The sequence below is a fragment of the Dendrobates tinctorius genome, unplaced genomic scaffold (genome assembly GCF_039654945.1).
Source record: "Dendrobates tinctorius isolate UK_male_01 unplaced genomic scaffold, ASM3965494v1 ptg000171l, whole genome shotgun sequence".
NCBI classification, from domain to species: Eukaryota; Metazoa; Chordata; class Amphibia; order Anura; family Dendrobatidae; genus Dendrobates; species Dendrobates tinctorius.
The window spans coordinates 15,162,729-15,183,605 of record NW_027361838.1 but is presented as its reverse complement, the minus strand read 5'-3'; the positions used below and the strand labels follow the sequence as shown (position 1 = coordinate 15,183,605).

The 20,877-nt window shown below is 45.9% G+C and overlaps 1 protein-coding gene across 21 annotated transcripts in view; it reads left to right on the top strand.

Moving 5' to 3' along the window:
* Nucleotides 1-20,877, top strand: part of EPB41L3 (erythrocyte membrane protein band 4.1 like 3) — a 466,618-nt gene that overhangs the window by 345,510 nt on the left and 100,231 nt on the right. For all 21 annotated transcript variants that reach the window (XM_073550905.1, XM_073550907.1, XM_073550910.1 and 18 more), the window contains one exon: nucleotides 8,091-8,309. In XM_073550905.1, the coding sequence (XP_073407006.1) occupies nucleotides 8,091-8,309 (219 nt within the window). The remainder of the gene's footprint in view (nucleotides 1-8,090; nucleotides 8,310-20,877) is intronic.

Genomic DNA, 20,877 nt, shown 5'->3' with positions numbered 1-20,877 from the left:
GTGATGGAGGATGTGCGCCGGCACCCAGCAACCCGGGAAATCCTGTAGAAGCATGGGGTCGGGCGATCGTTCCTCCCCAAGGACCAGGAGGAAGGAGGGGCACGAAACAAGCAACGCTTTAACACCCATATAAGGGTGCCACAGGCTCCAGGTAAGTGCAGTGTGTCTGTGGTGGTGAAATGAGGGCTCCACATCCACCTCCAAACATGACGCAAAGAAATACTATTTCTCCTCTGAGGATATGGAGGAGTTAGTCTCCATGGTGAGAAATACCATGGGGGTGGAGGAGGAGGAGGTCAAGCTCTCAGTCCAAGATGAGATATTTGGGGGGCTGAGACCCAGAGGTAGAAAGGGGTTCCCAGTGCACAAAATCATACAAAATCGGATAGCTCAGGAGTGTCTTCTTCCGAGAAGGCACTCGGTGTACCCTCCGAACTAAAAAAGCGCTTTTCCCTTGAGGGTGACAACTCTTTGTGGGAGGTCCCTAAAATAGATGTTCAGGTCTCTAAAGTGACTAGAAAAACGTCCCTTCTCTTCAAGGACGCTTCCCAATTGAAGGATCCTATGGATCGCAAGATAGAGAGCCATCTTAAAAAATCCTGGGAAGCTTCGACGAACTTGCTCAAAGCAAATATTGCATCTACTTGCGTCGCCAGATCATTGTTTTTCTGGCTTCGTACATTAGAGGAGCACCTCTCGGGGTACTCCCAGAGAGGAAATCTTAGATTCCCTTTCCATCCTCCAAAAAGCAACAGGTTTTTTAGCCGATTCTTCAGGAGAAACGGTGCGGCAAGGTCCCTAGTCCTTTCAAATTCGGCTAGAAGAGCCCTGTGGCTGAAGTCATGGGGGGGCGACATCACCTCTAAGACAAAACTCTGTGCCATTCCCTTCCAGGGGCACCACGTGTTCGGGCCAGTCTTGGATGACATCCTCGAAAAGGCTTCCGACAAAAAGAAATCCCTACCTGAGCAGAGAGTCGCCAAAAGACTATTTTTTCGTCCCCCACGAGAACAGTCCTCCCAGGAGTTCAGAGGGAAAGGCAAGACGGACCGATGGAGCTACCCGAAGGGGGGTAGGGGGAGAAACATTCTTGTCCCTCAGTAACAACAACCCCGGACAAACAATGACTTCGCGGTGGGGGGTCGGCTCACTCAGTTTTTCGCCCAATGGCAGGCCACGACCTCGAACCAGTGGATCCTGCATACTATACAGTCAGGGCTGAAACTGGAGTTCGAGCATCCCCCCCCCCACATGCGTTAAGGGTCACCCTTGCACAGTCCCCAAGTCTCCAAAAGGTCCTACTTCTTCAGATAGAAGATCTATTAAGGGAAGGAGTAATCTCATATGTACCTACACAAGAAATAGGCAGAGGACATTACTCCCGTTTATTCCTGGTAAAGAAACCCTCCGGAAAACACAGGCTTATCATAAACCTGAAACCCCTGAATCGCTTCATCAAATACCAGGAGGTTCAAGATGGAGTCAGTAAAATCGGCAATCCCTTTCATCGGACAAGGATGGCAGATGGCTACGATAGACCTAAGGGACGCTTATTACCACGTCCCAATTCATCTGGATCACCGGAAGTTCCTGAGGTTTGCGGTCTCCACCAGGGGATCAGCCATCTCCAGTTCAACGCCCTCCCATTTGGCGTATCCCCATCGCCAAGGGTATTTACGAAAATTATGAGGGAAGCAGTCATTTCTATCCGTCTTCAGGGAATATGCATTGTGCCATATTTAGACGATCTGCTCATTGTCGCTCCATCGATACCCCGGCTGAACCAGGACATATCAAAGACCCTGCAGATGTTCGAATCCCTAGGTTGGATCCCGAATCTCCAGAAGTCGGACCTTTATCCTTCCCCAAGGAAAGGAAGAAATTCCTGGGAAACCTCTTAGATTCAAAAAAGAAGACGTCATTTATCCACGAGGATCGTCAATCAGACCTTCGTCAGAGAATAATGCGGTTCAGAGAACAAAGGACACCTACTCTGAGGGACGCCATGTCTATCCTGGGTTCCCTGACGTCGTGTATTCAGGCGGTATCCTGGGCACAGGCACAACGCAAGTCCTTCAGTCATACGTCCTGGCAAACGCAAGGAAGTATCCGAACAACCTGTCAAAAAGGGTTCCACTTCCAGAACACGTAAGATCAGCCCTCGTGTGGTGGCTGAATTACCGGAACTTGAGGCAAGGAATAAGCTGGGACCAGCTTCCTCTGAACATACTATGTACCGATGCCAGTCTGAGAGGTTGGGGAGCCGTGGTGGAGGAATCTTACTTCCAGGGACAATGGTCCCAGAACATAAGATCCAGATACTCAAATCTAAGGGAATTGAAGGCAGTGGAAGAAGCATTGAAAGCCGCGTCATCCCTTGTACGGAACCATCACGTTCGGGTATACTCCCGACAACGTAACCACGGTAGCATATCTCAGACACCAGGGGGGCACGAAGTACGCCAGTCTGAAGACAGTAGCAACAAGAATCTTGCTCTGGGCAGAGAAACACCTTCTATCCATCTCTGCGGTGCACCTGAAGGGGTCAGAAAACATCCAGGCGGACTTCCTAAGCAGGAAAGATGTCCATCCGGGAGAGTAGTGTCTGAATCAGGAGATCTTTCAGTCTCTGACCTCGAGATGGGGAGACCCAGAAGTCGATCTATTTGCAAATGCGCAAAACGACAACCTATTTCTCCCTCAGTCCCACGTACGGAATCCGGGGGACGGATGCGTTTGCTCATCCATGGGTCTTCAGACTGGCCTATGCCTTTCCTCCAATCCCTATGCTGGCAAAGATGCTGCAGAAAATCAGAGAAGACAAGGTCACAACAATTCTGGTGGCTCCTATGTGACCAGGATGGAGCTGGTACAGCGCCCTGTTTGACATGGCCCTGGAGGGTCCCTTGCTCCTACCCCGAAAGATCGACCTCCTGTTCCAGGGTCCCTTACTGCACCCAAACCCCAGCAAATTAAGACTAGCGGCTTGGCTATTGAGGCCAATATTCTGAGGGCCAAAGGACTATCGGATGAAGTAATCTGGACCCTTCAAAAAAGTAGAAAGCCGGTAACAAATGCCATTTACGGCAAAATACAGGAAAAAATTTTTGTCCTGGTGTCTTCCTAGGGTTCCTGATCCCTTCCATCCCAATATTGCCCAGGTCCTAGATTTCCTGCAAAAAGGGTTAGAGCTAAGACTTACTCCAAGCACGCTAAGGGTACAGGTATCTGCCCTTAGCTCCTTTTTTGACTAGGACCTAGCCAGACACCGCTGGGTCAAACGATTCATGACCGCTGCAGGTAGAATACGGCCTTCACTCCCTAGTCAGGTTCCCTCCTGGGATCTTAATATAGTGCTGAATAGCCTAATGCAGGCCCCGTTTGAGCCCTTTTCAGAAATTTCATTGAACATCCTCACACTCAAAGCAGTCTTTCTCGTAGCAATCACCACTGCTAGACGGGTAGGGGAGCTTCAGGCCCTATCGATACAGGAACCATACCTCCTGCTCAACTCAGACAGTATAGTACTCCGCTTAGACCCCTCCTTTTTGCCCAAGGTGGTGTCAGACTTCCATAGAGGTCAGGACATTGTGTTGCCCTCATTCTGCCCGAATCCTTCTAATACGAAGGTAGAGAAGTTCCACACCCTGGATGTCTGCAGAGTGGTTCTCCATTACCTTGAACTAACCAGGGATTGGAGAATCGACCTGTTTATTCAATATTCAGGACGGAACAAGGGAAAGAAAGCAGCAAAAAACACGATAGCAAGTTGGATCAAGCAGTCCATCTCCCTGGTATATTCATCAAGAGATCTCTCTCCTCCCGTGACGCTAAAGGCCCACTCAACTCGATCAGTCGCTACATCATGGGCAGCAAGAGGGAACGCGTCTTCGGAGCAGATATGCAGAGCTGCCACCTGGTCCTCTGTACACACCTTTACCAGACACTACAGACTGAATTTTAATAGGGATCTAACATTCGGCAGACGTGTTCTGCAAGCCGTGGTCCCTCCCTAAAAATTAGTGTTGGTATAACTCCAAGGTAGCTGTTGTGGAAGGTGACTAGAGAAAATAGAATTAGACTTACCGGTAATTCAGTTTCTAGGAACCTTCCACGACAGCACTAATTTCCCTCCCTATCTGATATCTTTACCGGACGATTCCTGCTCTACTGGCGGTAACTATTCATGCTAGTATGTCCAGAAAAAACACTGGAGGTAGCAGGAAGGGGAGGGTTATTTAACCTCTTTGTGTTTCCTGTCCCCCATTAGGGCGGGGAGACAACCTCCAAGGTGGCTGTCATGGAAGGTTCCTAGAAACTGAATTACCGGTAAGTCTAATTCTATTTTTACTCAAAAATATACCTGATCGCGGCCGGGTGTCAGCTGATTATCACAGCTGACGCCCGGCACTATGTGTCAGGGGCGGTCACAGACCGCCCCCGGCACGTTAACCCCTGGCACACTGCGATAAAACACGATCGCAGTGTACCAGGGTTTAGGGAAGCATCGGCAGGGAGGGGGGCTCCCTCCATGCTTCCCTGAGACCCCCGCAGCAGCGTGATGTGCAGCGCTGCTGCGGGGGCCTCCTTCCCTGCACGTTCCCGGATCCAATATGGCGGGGGGGGCCTGCAGGGAGGCGTCCTTCTTAGTGCCTGTTGAGAGCAGGCTCTGAGAGAGCCTCCAGCAGTGCCTGCAGATCGCCAATCTGACACACTGCTGTGCAAGGTGTCACATCAGCGATCTGACATATAATAATGTCCCCCCCCCCCAAAAGGGACAATGTAATAAAGTTAAAAAAAAAAGTGTAAAAATAATTTATAAAAAATCGCTAAATAAATAAAAAAAAAATATTCCCTAATAAATTAATTTTTTGGAAATAAAAAAATAAAATAAATAAAAGTACACATATTTAGTATCGCCGCGTCCGTAACAACCCGCCCTATAAAACTGTCCCATTTAGTTAACCCCTTTAGCGAACCCCTTAAAAAATAAAACAAAGCAAAAAATAATGCTTTATTATCATACCGCCGAACAAAAAGTGCAATAATGCGCGATCAAAAAGACAGATATAAATAACCATGGTACTGCTGAAAACGCCATCTTGTCCCGCAAAAAAGCGAGCCGTCATACAGCGTCATCAGCGAAAAAATGAAAAAGTTATAGCTCGCAAAATAAAGTGATGCAAAAATAATTATTTTTTATATAAAATTGTTTTCATTGCATAAAAGCGCCAAAACATAAAAAGACATAAATGAGGTATCGCTGTAACCGTACTGACCCGAAGAATAAAACCGCTTTATTAATTTTACCGCACACAGAACGGTGTAAACGCACCCCCCAAAAGAAATTAATGAAATGCTGGTTTTTGTTCATTCTACGTCCCAAAAATCGGAATAAAAAGCGATCAAAAAATGTCACGTGCCCGAAAATGGTACCAATAAAAAATGTCAACTCGTCCCGCAAAAAAGACGACCTCACATGACTCGGTGGGTCAAAATACGGAAAAATTATAGCTCTCAATATGTGGTGATGCAAAAACTATTTTTACAATAAAAAGCGTCTTTTAGCGTATGACAGCTGCCAAAAATAAAAACCCGCCATAAATAGTAAATCAAACCCCCCTGTTATCATCCCCCTTAGTTAGGGAAAAATAATAAAATAAAAAAAAATGTATTTATTTCCATTTTCCCATTAGGGTTAGGGCTGAGATCAGGGTTAGGGGTGTGTTGGGGTTAGGGTTGGAGTTAGAATCGGGGGGTTTCCACTGTTTGGGCACATCAGTTGCTCTCTAAACGCAACATGGCGTCTGATCTCAATTCCAGCCAATTCTGCGTTGAAAAAGTCAAATGGTGCTCCTTCCCTTCCAAGCTCTGCCATGCGCCCAAACAGTGTTTTACCCCCAAATATGGGGTATCAGCCTACTCAGGACAAATTGCAAAACAACGTTTGGGGTCCAATTTCTCCTGTTACCCTTAGGAAAATGAAAAATTGGGGGCAAAAATATCATTTTTTTTGTGTGGAAAAAAAAATGATTTTTTTATTTTCACGCCCGGGCGTTATAAACCTCTGTGAAGCACTTGGGAGTTCAAAGTGCTCACCACACATCTAGGTAAGTTCCTTAGGGGTCTAGTTTCCAAAATGGGGTCACTTGTGGGGGTTTGCACAGTTTAGGTACATCAGGGGTTCTCCAAAGGCAACATGACACCCGCAGACCATTCTTCCCTTCCGAGCCCCGACGTGTGCCCATACAGTAGTTTTCTCCCACATATGGGGTATCAGCGTACTCACTACAAATTGGACAACAACTTTTGGGGTCCAATTTCTCCTGTTACGCTTGGGAAAATAAAAAAATTACTAAAAGATCATGTTTGTGGAAAAAAAATAATTTTTTTATTTTCACGTCCTGGCGTTATAAACTTCTGTGAAGCCCTAGAGGGTTCAAATTGCTCACCACACATCTAGATAAATTCCTCGGAGGGTCTAGTTTCCAAAATGGTGTCATTTCTGGGGGGTTTCCACTGTTTTGGCACATCAGGGGCTTTTCAGACGCGACATGGCGTCCGATCTGAATTTCAGCCAATTTTGCATTGGAAAAGCCCTCCCCTTCTGAGCTCTGCCATGCGCCAAAACAGTGGTTCCCCCCACATATCAGGTATCCGCGTACTCAGGACAAATTGCACAATAACTTTTGCAGTCCAATTTCTCCTGTTACCCTTGATAAAATAAAATAAAATTGGACCTGAAGTAATTTTTTTTGTGAAAAAAAGTTAAATGTTCATTTTTTTTTTTTTAAACATTCAAAAAAATCCTGTGAAGCACCTGAAGGGTTAATAATCTTCTTGAAGGTGGTTTTGAGCACCTTGAGGGGTGCAGTTTTTAGAATGGTGTCACTTTGGGGTATTTTCTATCATATAGACTCCTCAAAGTGACTTCAAATATGATGTGGTCCCTAAAAATAAAATGATGTTGCAAAAATGAGAAATCGCTGGTCAAATTTTAACCCTTATAACTTCCTAACAAAAAAAAAAATTTTGGTTCCAAAATTGTGCTGATGTAAAGTAAACATATGTGAAATGTTAATAAGTTTTTTGTGTGCCATATCTCTGTGATTTAAGGGCATAAAAATTCAAAGTTGGAAAATTTGCGAAATTTTCAAAATTTTCGCCAAATTTCCATTTTTTTTCAGAAATAAACGCAAGTTATATCAATGAAATTTTACCACTAACATGAAGTACAATATGTCACGAGAAAACAAAGTCAGAATCACCAGGATCCATGGAAATGTTTCAGAGTTATTACCTCATAAAGGGACAGTGGTCAGAATTGTAAAAATTGGCCTGGTTATGAGCGTCCATGTCACCCTTGGGGGTTAATTTTTGCCAGAGGTGCCCTTGTTGTCCTGTCACTCAGGTCTTCATCACTCAATCGTGACTACAGTAGACTTAACTGGTCTAGTAAACATATGTCTATATATGTGTGTGTGTGTGTGTATGAATGTGTATATACATATATATATATATATATTCGTTTAAATATGTAACTTTGCTGAAATGTTGCATCTGTTTGTTTAAAATGTTATTTTACCTCTTTTTTTTAATAGAATGTCAAGCTTTATTATTACTTTTATTATTTTATGTTCATTTGTTATTTGCCATAAATTCAGTAAACAAATTCTATTACTTCTATCTGATTAAGTGCTACATGTCACCATGGAAAGTAAATACAGCGCTGCCAAAGATCATGTTAACAGCTCCTGAATTCAGACAGCTTTCATTATAGCTTGTTTAGTAAAATACTGCAGACAACATAATTGTGCTGTTGCAAATAGCACCCAATCTGAGACTGGCTTTCAGTGTTCACCAGCACATAATTGATACAAGTATTATTTTTTCAAATTAACTCATTGTTTAAGCAGTTTTTTCCCTTCCCAATGTATTCGCCAACAATATGCCATACAGTTGAATCCCATTTGTACATATTGTAAAAAGTTGTGTTGCACAATGTATGCTTTTATGTAGGATGTCCCTGTACCGAACGTACAGTTGATGGGTTGTATGTGATGTGGAACTTGTGCTTTATTCCCATACAGGTACTATCTGTGCTTACAGTTGCGAGATGACATTGTATCAGGACGTCTCCCTTGCTCCTTTGTCACATTGGCTTTGTTGGGATCTTACACTGTGCAGTCCGAACTCGGAGACTATGACCCTGATGAGTATGGTAGTGACTATGTCAGTGAATTTCGCTTTGCACCAAACCAGACAAAAGAACTGGAAGATAAAGTTGTTGAGCTGCACAAAAGTTATAGGTGAGATAACATAAAAAATGCAAATAACTTCATATTCCAATCGAAATCGCATTGTATAGTGTTAGATTATAGAACAATTCTATTTCATTTCCGTCTATTGACAGTACAGACCAAAAATTTGGACACACCTTCTCATTCAAAGAGTTTTCTTTATTTTCATGACTATAAAAATTGTAGATTCACTCTGAAGGCATCAAAACTATGAATTTACACATGTGGAATTATATAATTAACGAAAAAGTGTGAAACAACTGAAAATATGTCTTATATTCTAGGTTCTTCAAAGTAGCCACCTTTTGCTTTGATTTCTACTTTGCACACTCTTGGCATTCTCTTGATGAGCTTCAAGAGGTAGTCACCGGAAATGGTTTTCACTTCACAGGTGTGCCCTGTCAGGTTTAATAAGTGGGATTTCTTGCCTTATATATGGGGTTGGGACCATCAGTTGTTTTGTGCAGAAGTCTGGTGGATACACAGCTAATAGTCCTACTGAATAGACTGTTAGAATTTGTATTATGGCAAGAAAAAAGCTAATAAAGAAAAGCGAGTGGCCATCATTACTTTAAGAAATGAAAGTCAGTCAGTCCGAAAAATTGGGACAACTTTGAAAGTGTCCCCAAGTGCAGTGGCAAAAACCATCAAGCACTACAAAGAAACTGGCTCACATGAGGACCGCCCCAGGAAAGGAAGACCTAGAGTCACCTCTGCTGCGGAGGATAAGTTCATCCAAGCCACCAGCCTCAGAAATTGCAGGTTAACAGCAGCTCAGATTAGAAACCAGGTCAATGCCACACAGAGTTCTAGCAGCAGACACATCTCTACAACAACTGTTAAGAGGAGACTTTGTGCAGCAGGCCTTCATGGTAAAATAGCTGCTAGGAAACCACTGCTAAGGACATGCAACAAGCAGAGGAGACTAGTTTGGGCTAAAGAACACAAGGAATGGACATTAGACCAGTGGAAATCTGTGCTATGGTCTGATGAGTCCAAATTTGAGCTCTTTGGTTCCAACCACCGTGTCTTTGTGGGATGCAGAAAAGGTGAACGGATGGACTCTACATGCCTGGTTCCCACCGTGAAGCATGGAGGAGAAGGGGTGATGGTGTGGGGGTGCTTTGCTGGTGAGACTGTTGGGGATTTATTCAAAATTGAAGGCACACTGAACCAGCATGTCTACCACAGCATCTTGCAGCGCCATGCTATTCCATCCGGTTTGCGTTTAGTTGGACCATCATTTATTTTTCAACAGGACAATGACCCCAAACACACCTCCAGGCTGTGTAAGGGCTATTTGGCCAAGAAGGAGAGTGATGGGGTGCTATGCCAGATGACCTGGCCTTCACAGTCACCAGACCTGAGCCCTTTCGAGATGGTTTGGATTGAGCTGGACCGCAGAGTGAGGCAAAAGGGCCAACAAGTGCTAAGCAACTCTGGGAACTCCTTCAAGACTGTTGAAGACCATTTCCGGTGACTACCTCTTGAAGCTCATCAAGAGAATGCCAAGAGTGTGCAAAGCAGTAATCAAAGAAAAAGGTGGCTACTTTGAAGAACCTAGAATATAAGACATTTTCAGTTGTTTCACACTTTTTTGTTAATTATATAATTCCACATGTGTTAATTCATAGTTTTGATGCCTTCGGAGTGAATCTACAATTTTCATAGTCATGAAATTAAAGAAAACTCTTTGAATGAGAAAGTGTGTCTAAACTTTTGGTCTGTACTGTAGATTGTTCTACAGTGTCTCAAAATTATATAGTTGCATCTGATTATCCATAAAAACCTAATTATATTGTTGAAAACTCATTTCTTTGCTAAAACCTATCTAATCCACACTATATAACGTGTGATAACCAAGTTACTAATAATTTTTCAAAAATTTTAACATTTGTGTTAAACATAGTTCGTTACGTAGGTTGAAAAAAGACCTGGGTTCATCAAGTTCAACCTTTCTTCACCAATTGTTCATTATGTCACTAAATTAATTATAATCCACAATGTTATGTGTATTGAGGAAATCATCCAGCCCCTTTTAAAAAGCTGTTATTGTGTCTGCCATTACGACCTCTTGTGGTTGGGCATTTCACAGTCTGACTGCTCTAACTGTTAAGAACCCTTTCCTATTTTTCTGCCACCTGAAATGAGTGCCCCCTGGTCCTAAGTATGGTCGTTGGAAGGAATAAGTCATGCGCCACATATATATTTATACATGTAAATTATATCTCCTCTGAAGCATCTTTTTTCTATGCTAAACAAGCTCAACTTTTCCAACCTCTCATCATATGAGAACCTTTTCATCCCTTGTAATAATCTAGTTACCCACCTTAAAACTGACTTTCTGAAATTTCTGAAAGTACTCTTTTAAATGTGGAGCCCAAAACTGGATCCCATATTCTAGATGTGGCCTCACAGTGCGTTGGGATCATGGAATTTTATGTCTTTTTTTACACCACAAAATTTTGTTTGCTTTTGTGGCTGCTGCTTGACATTTGCCTTTTAGATGCAGAACATGAGTCATCAAATAGACTGTACACCTCGAAGCGTATTCTATTTAGTCTCGGTGATTGTGGGATAGAGAAGTTTAATGGCCCTTTTACATATGTGATAATTGTCCAAAAATAGTTGGACAGTGCTGAAGTTCCCAATCATTGTCCCGGCAGTGCGCCCGCCAAGATCTGCCGGCCGGTACCCGGCAACAATAGGAGATTTTTCCTATTGGTTCATTTTGATCACTGTGATAGACCTTATCACAGTGATTAAAATAAAAAAAGTAAATCAAAGCCCCCCCTTTGTCACCCCCTTAGTTAAAATTTTTTTTATATATTTTATTATTTTTACTTATTTTTTTTCTATTCTTTACGGTTAGGGTTTTGTTGGGGTTACGGCTGTGTTGGGATACAGTTGTGGTGTGGGGTAGGGTGGTGTTGGGGTTATAGTTGTGGTTAGGATTAGGGGTATGCTGGGGTTAGGGTTGAGGTTGGGGTTGGAGTTGCATTTGGGGGGGGGTTCCATTGTTTAGGCATATCGGGGGGGTCTCCAAACGCGAAATAGTGCCCGCCATCGATTCAACCCAATTTTGCGTTCAAAAAGTAAAACGGTGCTACCTCCCTTCTGAGCCCTGCCATGCACCCAAATGGTGGCTTTCCCCCGGCATGTACAGGGTATTTGTGTGCTCTGAAGAAATTGCACAACAAATTTTGTGGTCCATTTTCTCCAGATACCCTTGTGAAATAAAAAGTTTGGGTCTTAAGTACATTATTTTTTGTGAAAAAAGTAAATGGCTAGAAAAGGTAATAACTACCCTAAAGGGCTTGGGCTGGCTACTGAATCTAGGGCTGGCTACTGAATCTAAAGAAGTCCAGGTTAGAACCCCATAAGATTCAAGAGTTTCTGGGACTCCTATTGAACGCAGGAAATGCAGGAATATCACTTCCCAGTGGTTGAAATAGAAAAGATCCAGTGTCAAATGAGGAGAGCAGTAGAAGTCTCCTCCAGGGTTCTTTATCCTTGTGCTTTCCAGGAGGTCTGTGGGCATAGTTCCATTCCAGAGTTCTGTAATGGGAAGTTTTACAAAACGAGATCTTCGTTAGGGGGCACCTGGACTGCAGGGTGACACTATCCGTACAAACAGTGCAATCCTGTTAATGTTGGCTGGATGGGTAAAACCTGTCGGGGAGGGGGGGGGGTTTCTAGATTATAAAAATTACACAGCTTGTCACCACAGATGAAATCCTTACGCGATGAGGGCTCGTCAAGGAAGGGATTTGGTGCAGGAGGTATGGCCTAGGACTGAGAGAACGCCTTAATCAAATGCAAAGCAGTTGCTATCCCTACAGAGCCAGCATGTCAGGATCTTCTCAGACAATCAAGTGTCTGTGGCTTGCATAAATCGCTGGAGGGGGGGGGAATTCTGTCCAAAACCTTAATGGAGGTGACAGATCGCTTGTTCCATCTAGCAGTGGGTCATCTCCTTTCTCTGATGGCTGTACATATAAAAGGGAAGGAAAACACCAAAGCAGACTTCTTAAGCCGCAATCCTCTAAGTGGAATGGGGCTGAGTCAGGACATTTTCAGATAGCTCAGATGTGGGGTCTTCCAGTCATGGATCTTTTTTGCCAGAAAACTAAACCGAAAGGTGAAGACGTTTTGTTCCCTGGACCCCAGGGAGCATCCCCTAGTGGTAGATGCTTTCCTGACCCCGTGGGATTTCATTGTGGCATACGCCTTCCCTCCAGTAACCCTGATCCTGCTAGTCATAAGAAAAATCAGGGAGGGACAAGGCAAGGATCATGATGATTGCACCCTTCTGGCCCAGAAGACCATGGTTCTTATGGCAAGGATGTTGGTGTCCGATCCATGGGTTTTTCCGGAGATTCCGAATCTCCTTTCCCAAAGGCCAGTGTACCTTCCACAAGCGGCCAGCCTCCACTTGACAGCATGGAATTTGAAAGGGCGCTGTTCAAGAAATGTTTTTTGCCCTAATCTCATCTCCACCCTTCAGAGTGAAAGACAGTCATGACCAGAATATATGCTAGATTTTGGAGATTTGTTTTTATCCTCTTCAGCGTCTAGGGTGCGAGGAAGGGGCACCTGCGGGAAAGATTTTGGAATTTTTGCAGAAGAATCTCAAGTTAGCTTTGTCCACCAGTACCCTAAAAGTACAGGTTGCTCTCAGGGCTCTGTACAGCTCTGATTAGGCTTGTAATTATTGGGTATATCAGTGTCGTGCTACTGTAGTGCAGTGTAGCGCAACCTCCACCAGGGAGTGCTGGTGCAGGAAGAGAAGCTGCACACACAGCGTAGCAAACACTGAGCAGCAGCACAAGCACCACCAGGTGGTGAAAGAGTGGTCAGACAAGCCGAGTAAGAAACAGTCAGGAGCAGAAGTACCAGAGGTCACAGCAGTAAATGTGGTCAGAAACAAGCCAGAGGGTCAGCAACGGTCTGAAGCGGATACAACAAAGGCAGCAGCAGGTACAAATGCAAGCCAATTCAAAACCAGGGAAGTCAACACACTTACATTTACAGGGAAACACTGAGTCAGGACAAACAGAGGGAATAAACAGACACAGGGGCAAGTCAGGGATAAGAGCAGGACAAATCAGGATATACCAGAGTCAGATACACACGCCAAAGGCAGAACTATAGCTGACACTGCCTGTAGGATGCAGCAGAGCTAAATAGCAAACCTGAAACCAGACTGAGGCTGAGCAAAACTAACCCCTGAAATGACCAGAACGGGAACATGGAAAGACAGGACTCAAAATCCCGGTCTGGATCATGACAACCAGTTTATTAAAGCATCATCAAGATCTAGGCCTATTTCTAAAGTTAATGTAGTACCTTGTGATTTGAATTTTGTTCTGACAGCCTTAGCGGAAGTACTATTTGAGCCCATAGAATCTGCAACCCTTAAGGTGCTTTCACTCGAAACAGCCATGATGGTAGCATTGACATCAGCCAGAACAGTCAGTGATATTCAGGCTCTTTTTATATCTCCACCATATACCCAAATTCTAGATGACAAGGTAATCTTAAAGCCAGATTCAGCCTACCTTTCCAAAGCAGTTTCTGGGTTCCATAGACTAAAAGTCATCATCCTTCCTTCCTTTTGTTCTAATCCAAGGAACCAGATGAAGGAAAGACTTTATACTTTTGATGTTGGTAGATGCGTAGTCAGATGTCAGAATTGTGGGCAGTAGAAGAGACTTCCTTGGTAGCCACATTTGTGTCATGTCAGACAACCGTGCTACAGTGACGTATATTAATCACCAGGAGAGAACAAGGTCTCACTCCCTAATGGTAGCAGCAAACAATTTTTCCAGGACGTCCTATCCTGACAGCACCATGGGGGTTGACCTTTCATCCTTACAGGGACAGGAAATACACGAGAGGTTAAAAGGTCCCCTCCCACACCACACTCCAGTGTTTTTCCTGTCCCTGTAAGGACAGGCACGAGAGCGCCGCAGCGGCGGCAGGAGAGCAGCAGAACTTACCGGGGCCAGGAGGTTCGGGCTCCCAACCGCCAACTCCTCCGGTCGGACGGTGCGCGCGGCACCCCCCTAAGGGGGGTTTCCCGCCGGCGGTCCCGTGGAGCGTTGCTCCGGGACGATGTAGCGCTCCCCCCGTCGCGACTCCCGCGAGAGCCGGCAGCCGCGTCACTTCCGGTCGCCGGGTATGACTACTTCCAGTTTGGGCCTGCATCGTCAGAAGGAAGCGTCATGGACGGGAGAAGCGTTTCCAGCGCAAGATAAGGTAGGATAAGAGCGGGGGGAAAGCGGGGGCAGCGGTACAGACCGGCACCTTCAGCGCGGCATCATGGACGGAGAACACAGACGCAGGAGCGAGCCAGACCCAGCGTCCGTGAGTAGGAGGCAGGGTGGGCTGTGAGTTCAAAGACAGGAGCTGTGAGTAAAACGGTCTCCTGTTCTTTGTTAGGACAAGTCGGCGCCGACCGCGGCGGCAGCAGCATCTAGGGCATCAAGCAAGCCCAAATGCCCCATCTGTGCCAGCAAGCTGCCGAGCACATGGAAGAAACCCGTATGTGAGGACTGTACCCTGCGGATCATCAGAGGAGAGCAGGCCACGTTCCTCACGGAGATGCGCACAGTGGTCAGAGAGGAGGTCCAGGCCTCCGTCTCTGCATGGCTGCCCACGCAGTCGGCCGACCGGTCCCAATCCAAAAGACCAAGATGGGAGTCCGACCAGTCTTCAGAGGAGGAAATACGGGGTACGGACTCGGAGGAAGAAGGCGAGATCACCTCTGAACCCCTGGAGACAGGGAAAAAGTACCTCTTCACATCAGAGAATACGGACGAGCTCCTCAGGGCAGTGAGGAGTAAGATGCAGATCGAGGAAGCCCCGAAGGAGCAATCCATCCAGGACGCGATGTTCGGGGAGCTAAGAGCCAAGGTCCGTCAGGTCTTCCCAGTCAATGACCATATCCGGGCAATGATCCTGGAGGAATGGGAGGATGCCGAGAAAAGACTGATTGTGCCGCGAGACTTTAAACTGCGACTTCCATTTAACCCGGAAGACATCAACACTTGGGATGAGGTGCCTAAAATCGATTCCCAGGTGGCTAAGGTGTCGAGGAAGACCTCAATTCCCTTTGAGGACTCTTCCAGTCTCAGAGAACCCATGGACAAAAAGGCCGACGTGCTCTTGAAGAGGGCTTGGGGGGCCTCAGCGGCGGTGATGAAAGCAAACATAGCCGCCACTTCAGTCGCTAGGTCCATGCATCTATGGATCGACCAGATTGAACAACAATTAAAGGAAAAAGCCCCTAGGGGCGATATCCTTGAGAGCAGTCCCCTGTTAAAGATCGCATCTGGTTTTCTGGCGGATGCTTCGGCGGAATCTGTAAGATTTGCGGCCAGGAATAACTATCCAACGCGGCCCATCGAGCCATATGGATGAAAACCTGATCGGGGGACTACCAGTCTAAAAATAAATTATGTTCCATACCCTTCTCGGGGGGGGGAAAGTATTTGGGCCGGCTTTAGATAAGATTCTAGAGAGTGCCTCTGACGACAAAAAAGGGTTTCCAGAGGAGAAATCTAGAAAGCAGTCTTCCTTTCAGAGATTCCGTCCTTACCAAAGGCAGGAATATAGAGGGAAGGGGAAATCCCCTCGCTGGGAATATTCGAAGGGGGGGAAAAGTAGGGCTCCCCCATCTCGTTCCGGGCAAAGTTCCAGAAGCAGAAGACAATGACGCCATACCGGTAGGGGGGCGTCTCAGACACTTTGCGGGGGCTTGGCGACTCATCTCCCAAAACCCATGGGTCCTCAATACAATTTCCCAGGGTTATTCCCTCGAGTTTACAAAACCCCCCCCCTGCACGATTTGTGGTCACAGAACCCCGTTCCAGAGCCCTGATAGATTCTATATGGGCCGACATAGAAGATCTATTAAAGACCGAGGTAGTGGTTCCCGTCCCAGAAACGGAGAGATGTCAGGGGCACTATTCAACTCTCTTCACGATAAAAAAACCGTCGGGAGAAAGCCGAACCATCATAAATTTAAAACCATTAAATCAATGGATTCGGTACAAGAGATTCCGAATGGAATCCCTGAAAACCGCCATCCCGCTGATAGACCAGAACGCTTCCATGTGCACTATAGACTTAAAAAGTGCGTATTATCACGTGCCCATCCATCCTCAATCTCAGAGGTTCCTACGTTTCGCCGTAAAGAAAGGCGGCAGATACTACCACTTTCAGTTCCAGGCCCTTCCGTTCGGCTTGGCGTCAGCACCTCGAGTTTTTACGAAACTGGTCGCCGAAGTCGTGGCAAATTTAAGACAGGAGGGTATAATCATCGTGCCTTACTTAGACGACTTTTTAGTGGTATCCCGTACAGTGGAGGAGTTGAAGGAACAACTCATTTCAGTAATTTCCAGGCTCGAGAGCCTAGGTTGGATCCTGAACAGAGAAAAGTCAGATCTTCGGCCCAGTTCTCAGAAAAAATTCCTGGGGATCATGTTGGACTCCAGAAGAAGAATCTCACTCTTACCCGAAGAGAAGAAAAGGCCCATCATGGACAAGGTTCGTCAGCTCGGTCAGCACCAGGTTTCGATAAGGACCGCGATGAAGATTCTGGGCACCCTAAGCACATGCATACACTGCGTTATGTGGAGCCAGGCCCACACAAGAATCCTGCAGAGGGAGATCCTGTCAAGATGGGACAGACGACAGTCCTCATTGGACAAGAAGTTCCGGCCGTCTCCAGCTTTAAGATCATCCCTGAAGTGGTGGACCAACCACAGAAATATCAGCCAGGGGGTTCCTTGGATCCTGTCTCATTGTGTGACCATCACCACGGATGCCAGCAGAGAAGGATGGGGAGCTCACCTAGAGGGAAGATACCTGCAAGGAACATGGCCCAAGAACATCAGCTTGCAGTCCTCAAACTACTGAGAACTACGAGCAGTTTGGGAAACACTGAAGAGAAACAAGTCATGCCTACAGAACCAGCATATAAAGATCATGTCGGACAACGTGACCACAGTGGCCTTCCTACGCCACCAAGGGGGTCCAAGGCACGGGAAGCTTCAGGACCTAGCGGCTCGCATCCTCACCTGGGCAGAAAACACCCGCTCCTTGTCAGCAATACACCTGGAAGGCTCCCAAAACAATATAGCCGACTACTTAAGCAGGCAAGAAGTCCGGGCCACCGAGTGGGAGCTAAAAGAAGAGATCTTCATGGACTTGTGCCATCGCTGGGGCACACCCCAACTGGACCTCTTTGCGACAAGAAGAAACGCCAAGCTGGAGAGGTTCTACTCCCTCAATCCGGCGGACCATCCGGAAGAGATCGATGCCCTGAACCAGAGCTGGAGAGGGGGACTACTATACGGGTTCCCCCCTATCGCCATAATACCAAGGGTTCTCAGAAAGATCTAGGAGGAGGGAGCTCGGGTGATGCTAATCGTACCCTTTTGGCCCCGGCGGAGTTGGTTTCCCCTCCTCAAGAAAATGGCTCAGAAGGGACCACTCCATCTACCAACGTCATCGGACCTACTTGCCCAGGGCCCAGTTCAACACCCAAACCCAGGAAGCTTGCAACTAGCAGCATGGATCCTGAGAGGGACATCCTGAAGTCCAGTGGCCTCTCGGACCAAGTGATCTCTACATTACAGGCCAGCCGTTAACCTGTCACGCGGGCAATATATCGTAAGATCTGGAAGAGGTTCTGCTCAGAAAGTGGTAGTGCCCCTTTAGACCTGTCTCGGCCCAATATCCCTCAAATCCTAGATTTCCTACAGGCAGGATTTGATAAGGGCCTAACCCCGAGCACACTCAAGGTCCAGATAGCGGCCTTAAGTACTTTCTTCAATTTCTCCCTATCCTCCCATCCATGGATAGCGCGATTTACCAAAGCCACCCAGAGGTTAAGACCCACATCAAGAAGGACGGTCCCCCCGTGGGACCTAAATCTAGTCCTCAACTCTCTGTGTAGACCCCCTTATGAGCCAATATCAGAGGTAGACATTGCAAAGCTCACACAAAAAACCGTATTTCTGGTAGCGATCACCTCAGCCAAGCGCTTAGGGGAGATCCAGGCCCTCTCAGTCCAGAACCCCTACATTCAGATCTTTGAGGATCACATAGTGCTCAAGCTAGACCCGAGGTTCCTCCCGAAAGTAGCATCTCCGCAAAATCTAAACCAGGAGATAATCCTACCCTCATTTTGTCCAGACCCAAAGAATGATAAAGAAAAACTTCCATTCCCTGGATGTTAGACGTGCAGTCATCCGCTACCTAGAGGTCACCCGGGATTGGCGACAGGACACAAAACTATTTATCCAGTACGGCGGTAAAAATAAGGGTAAAAGCGCAGCTACACAGACCCTGGCAAGGTGGATTAAGACAATTATCACCTCGGCGTACGAGGCCGAATGGTTTCCTATACCAGTAGGACTTAGGGCCCATTCCACTAGGGCAATAGCGACATCATGGGCAGAGAGGGCGGGGGCCTCGGTAGATCAAATATGCAGGGCCGCCACCTGGTCTACACCGAACACTTTCTGTAGACACTATAAGTTGGACACTTTGACAGCTAGCCAGTCGACCTTCGGTCGCAGAGTGCTACAAGCAGTAGTCCCACCCTAAGCGAATTCCTACTTTGGTATTCCCCATGGTGCTGTCAGGATAGGACGTCCTGGAAAACGGAGATTAGACCTACCGGTAATGTTATTTCCAGGAGTCCATCCTGACAGCACGGGTAGTTCCCTCCCTAGGATTGGTACTGGTGTCAATATGCTTGTACTAAATCTCAATAAATTTTAATTGCATCCATACTGGTGTGGTACTTGGAAAATCACTGGTGTGGTGTGGGAGGGGACCTTTTAACCTCTCGTGTATTTCCTGTCCCTGTAAGGATGAAAGGTCAACCCCATGGTGCTGTCAGGATGGACTCCTGGAAATAACATTACCGGTAGGTCTAATCTCCGTTTTTTCATCTAGCAGAACAGCTTCTATCCCTATCCCTTCAGATCCTCTGGAACTTCAGGCTAGCATATGCCTTTTCTCCAATAGTCATGATCACAGCAGTCTTGAGGGAAAACAGGGAGGATCAGGCAGGGATGTTTTTGATTGCTCCATTCTGGCCAAAAAGACCATGATTTTCCTTCACGAGATTAATGTCTGTGTCCAATCCTTGGATCCTGCCGGAGACCTTCTCTTGCAGGGTCCAGTGTGCCATTTTCAAGTGAAAGGCTTCCACCTAACCGCATGGAATTTGAGAGGGCAATGTTGAATGAGAAAGGATTCTCTCCAGGGTTAGTCTTCACTTTATTGAAGAGTAGGAAACTAATATCAAAAAAATTTATGGCAGGAAAAGGTTTTTGGTTTTTTGCCGGAGACACATTGGGAGGGAGGATTCCAATTAATTTTGATCCTAGAATTTCTCCAAAGGGGTTAGCGCTAAGGTTGGGTTCTTATACCCTTAAGGTTAAAATTTCAGCCCTGGGAGCATTATACAATTACAATCTGCAACTAATAGGTGGATATCGAGGTTTATAAAATCCTGCGACAGTTCCTAGGCCAGTTCCAATTACAAGGGTTCCCCCTTGGGATCTAAACTAAGTACTGGAGGTGTTAACCAAGAATCCATGTGAACCTTTACAAGGTTTATTGTTTAAATACCTTACCTTAAAAACTATAGTATTGGTAGAAATTACCTTGGCCCGTAGGGTTAGCGATATTCAAGCCCTTTCAATAAACCTTCCTTATACTCGGCTGTACAATAATAAAATTGTGTTAAGACATGATCTGGCCTACCTCCCCAAGGTAGCCATGGAATTCCATAGAGGTCTAGACATTATCCTACCTTCCTTCTGTAATAATCCTAGAAATTCAGGGGAGGAAAAATTTTATAACCTCAATGTCAGGACAGCTTTGATAGAATACATGTCTGTAATCAGTCAGTGGAGGAAAAGCCAGACTTTGTTAGATGCCTTTTAAGGCCTTTCAGTGTAGAAAGAAATAGTGTATGGTATCAAAAAGTACCATAGCAAGGTGGATCAGAGAGATGAGATGATTAGATTTGTTTACTCCGATGTACCTGTTCCGGAGAGCATCAAAGCTCATTCCACCAGAGCTGTTGCAGCGTCCTGGGCAGAAAAAGCAGAGGTACCTATTGACCAGATTTGTAAGGCCGCAACAAGGTCCTCACCTTCTACATTCTTTAAGGACTATAGACTGGATCTATCCTCCCCTGCTGACCTAACCTTTGGTAGAAAGGTACTGCAAGCGATGGTCCCTCCCTAGTTGTTTCGTTTCTCCATAAATCTCTAAGCTGTGCTGTCATAGGTGAAGGGAAAACGCCAAGGTTACTTACCGGTAACTGTTTTTTCTAGAAGCCATGACAGCACCTGTATATCCCCCCCCCTCTTTTTCACTGTGACGGTGTTCACTACAGAGGTGGGTGAATTGATGTTTTGGTGCTTATGTATTTAATTATTGGAGATCTTCTCATGCTCTGTAAACCAACTGATGGGGAGAGGTACCACTCTTTTATTTCAGTAGGTTTCCTGGCCTTACTGGGCTGATCCCTCAGTTAGGTGTG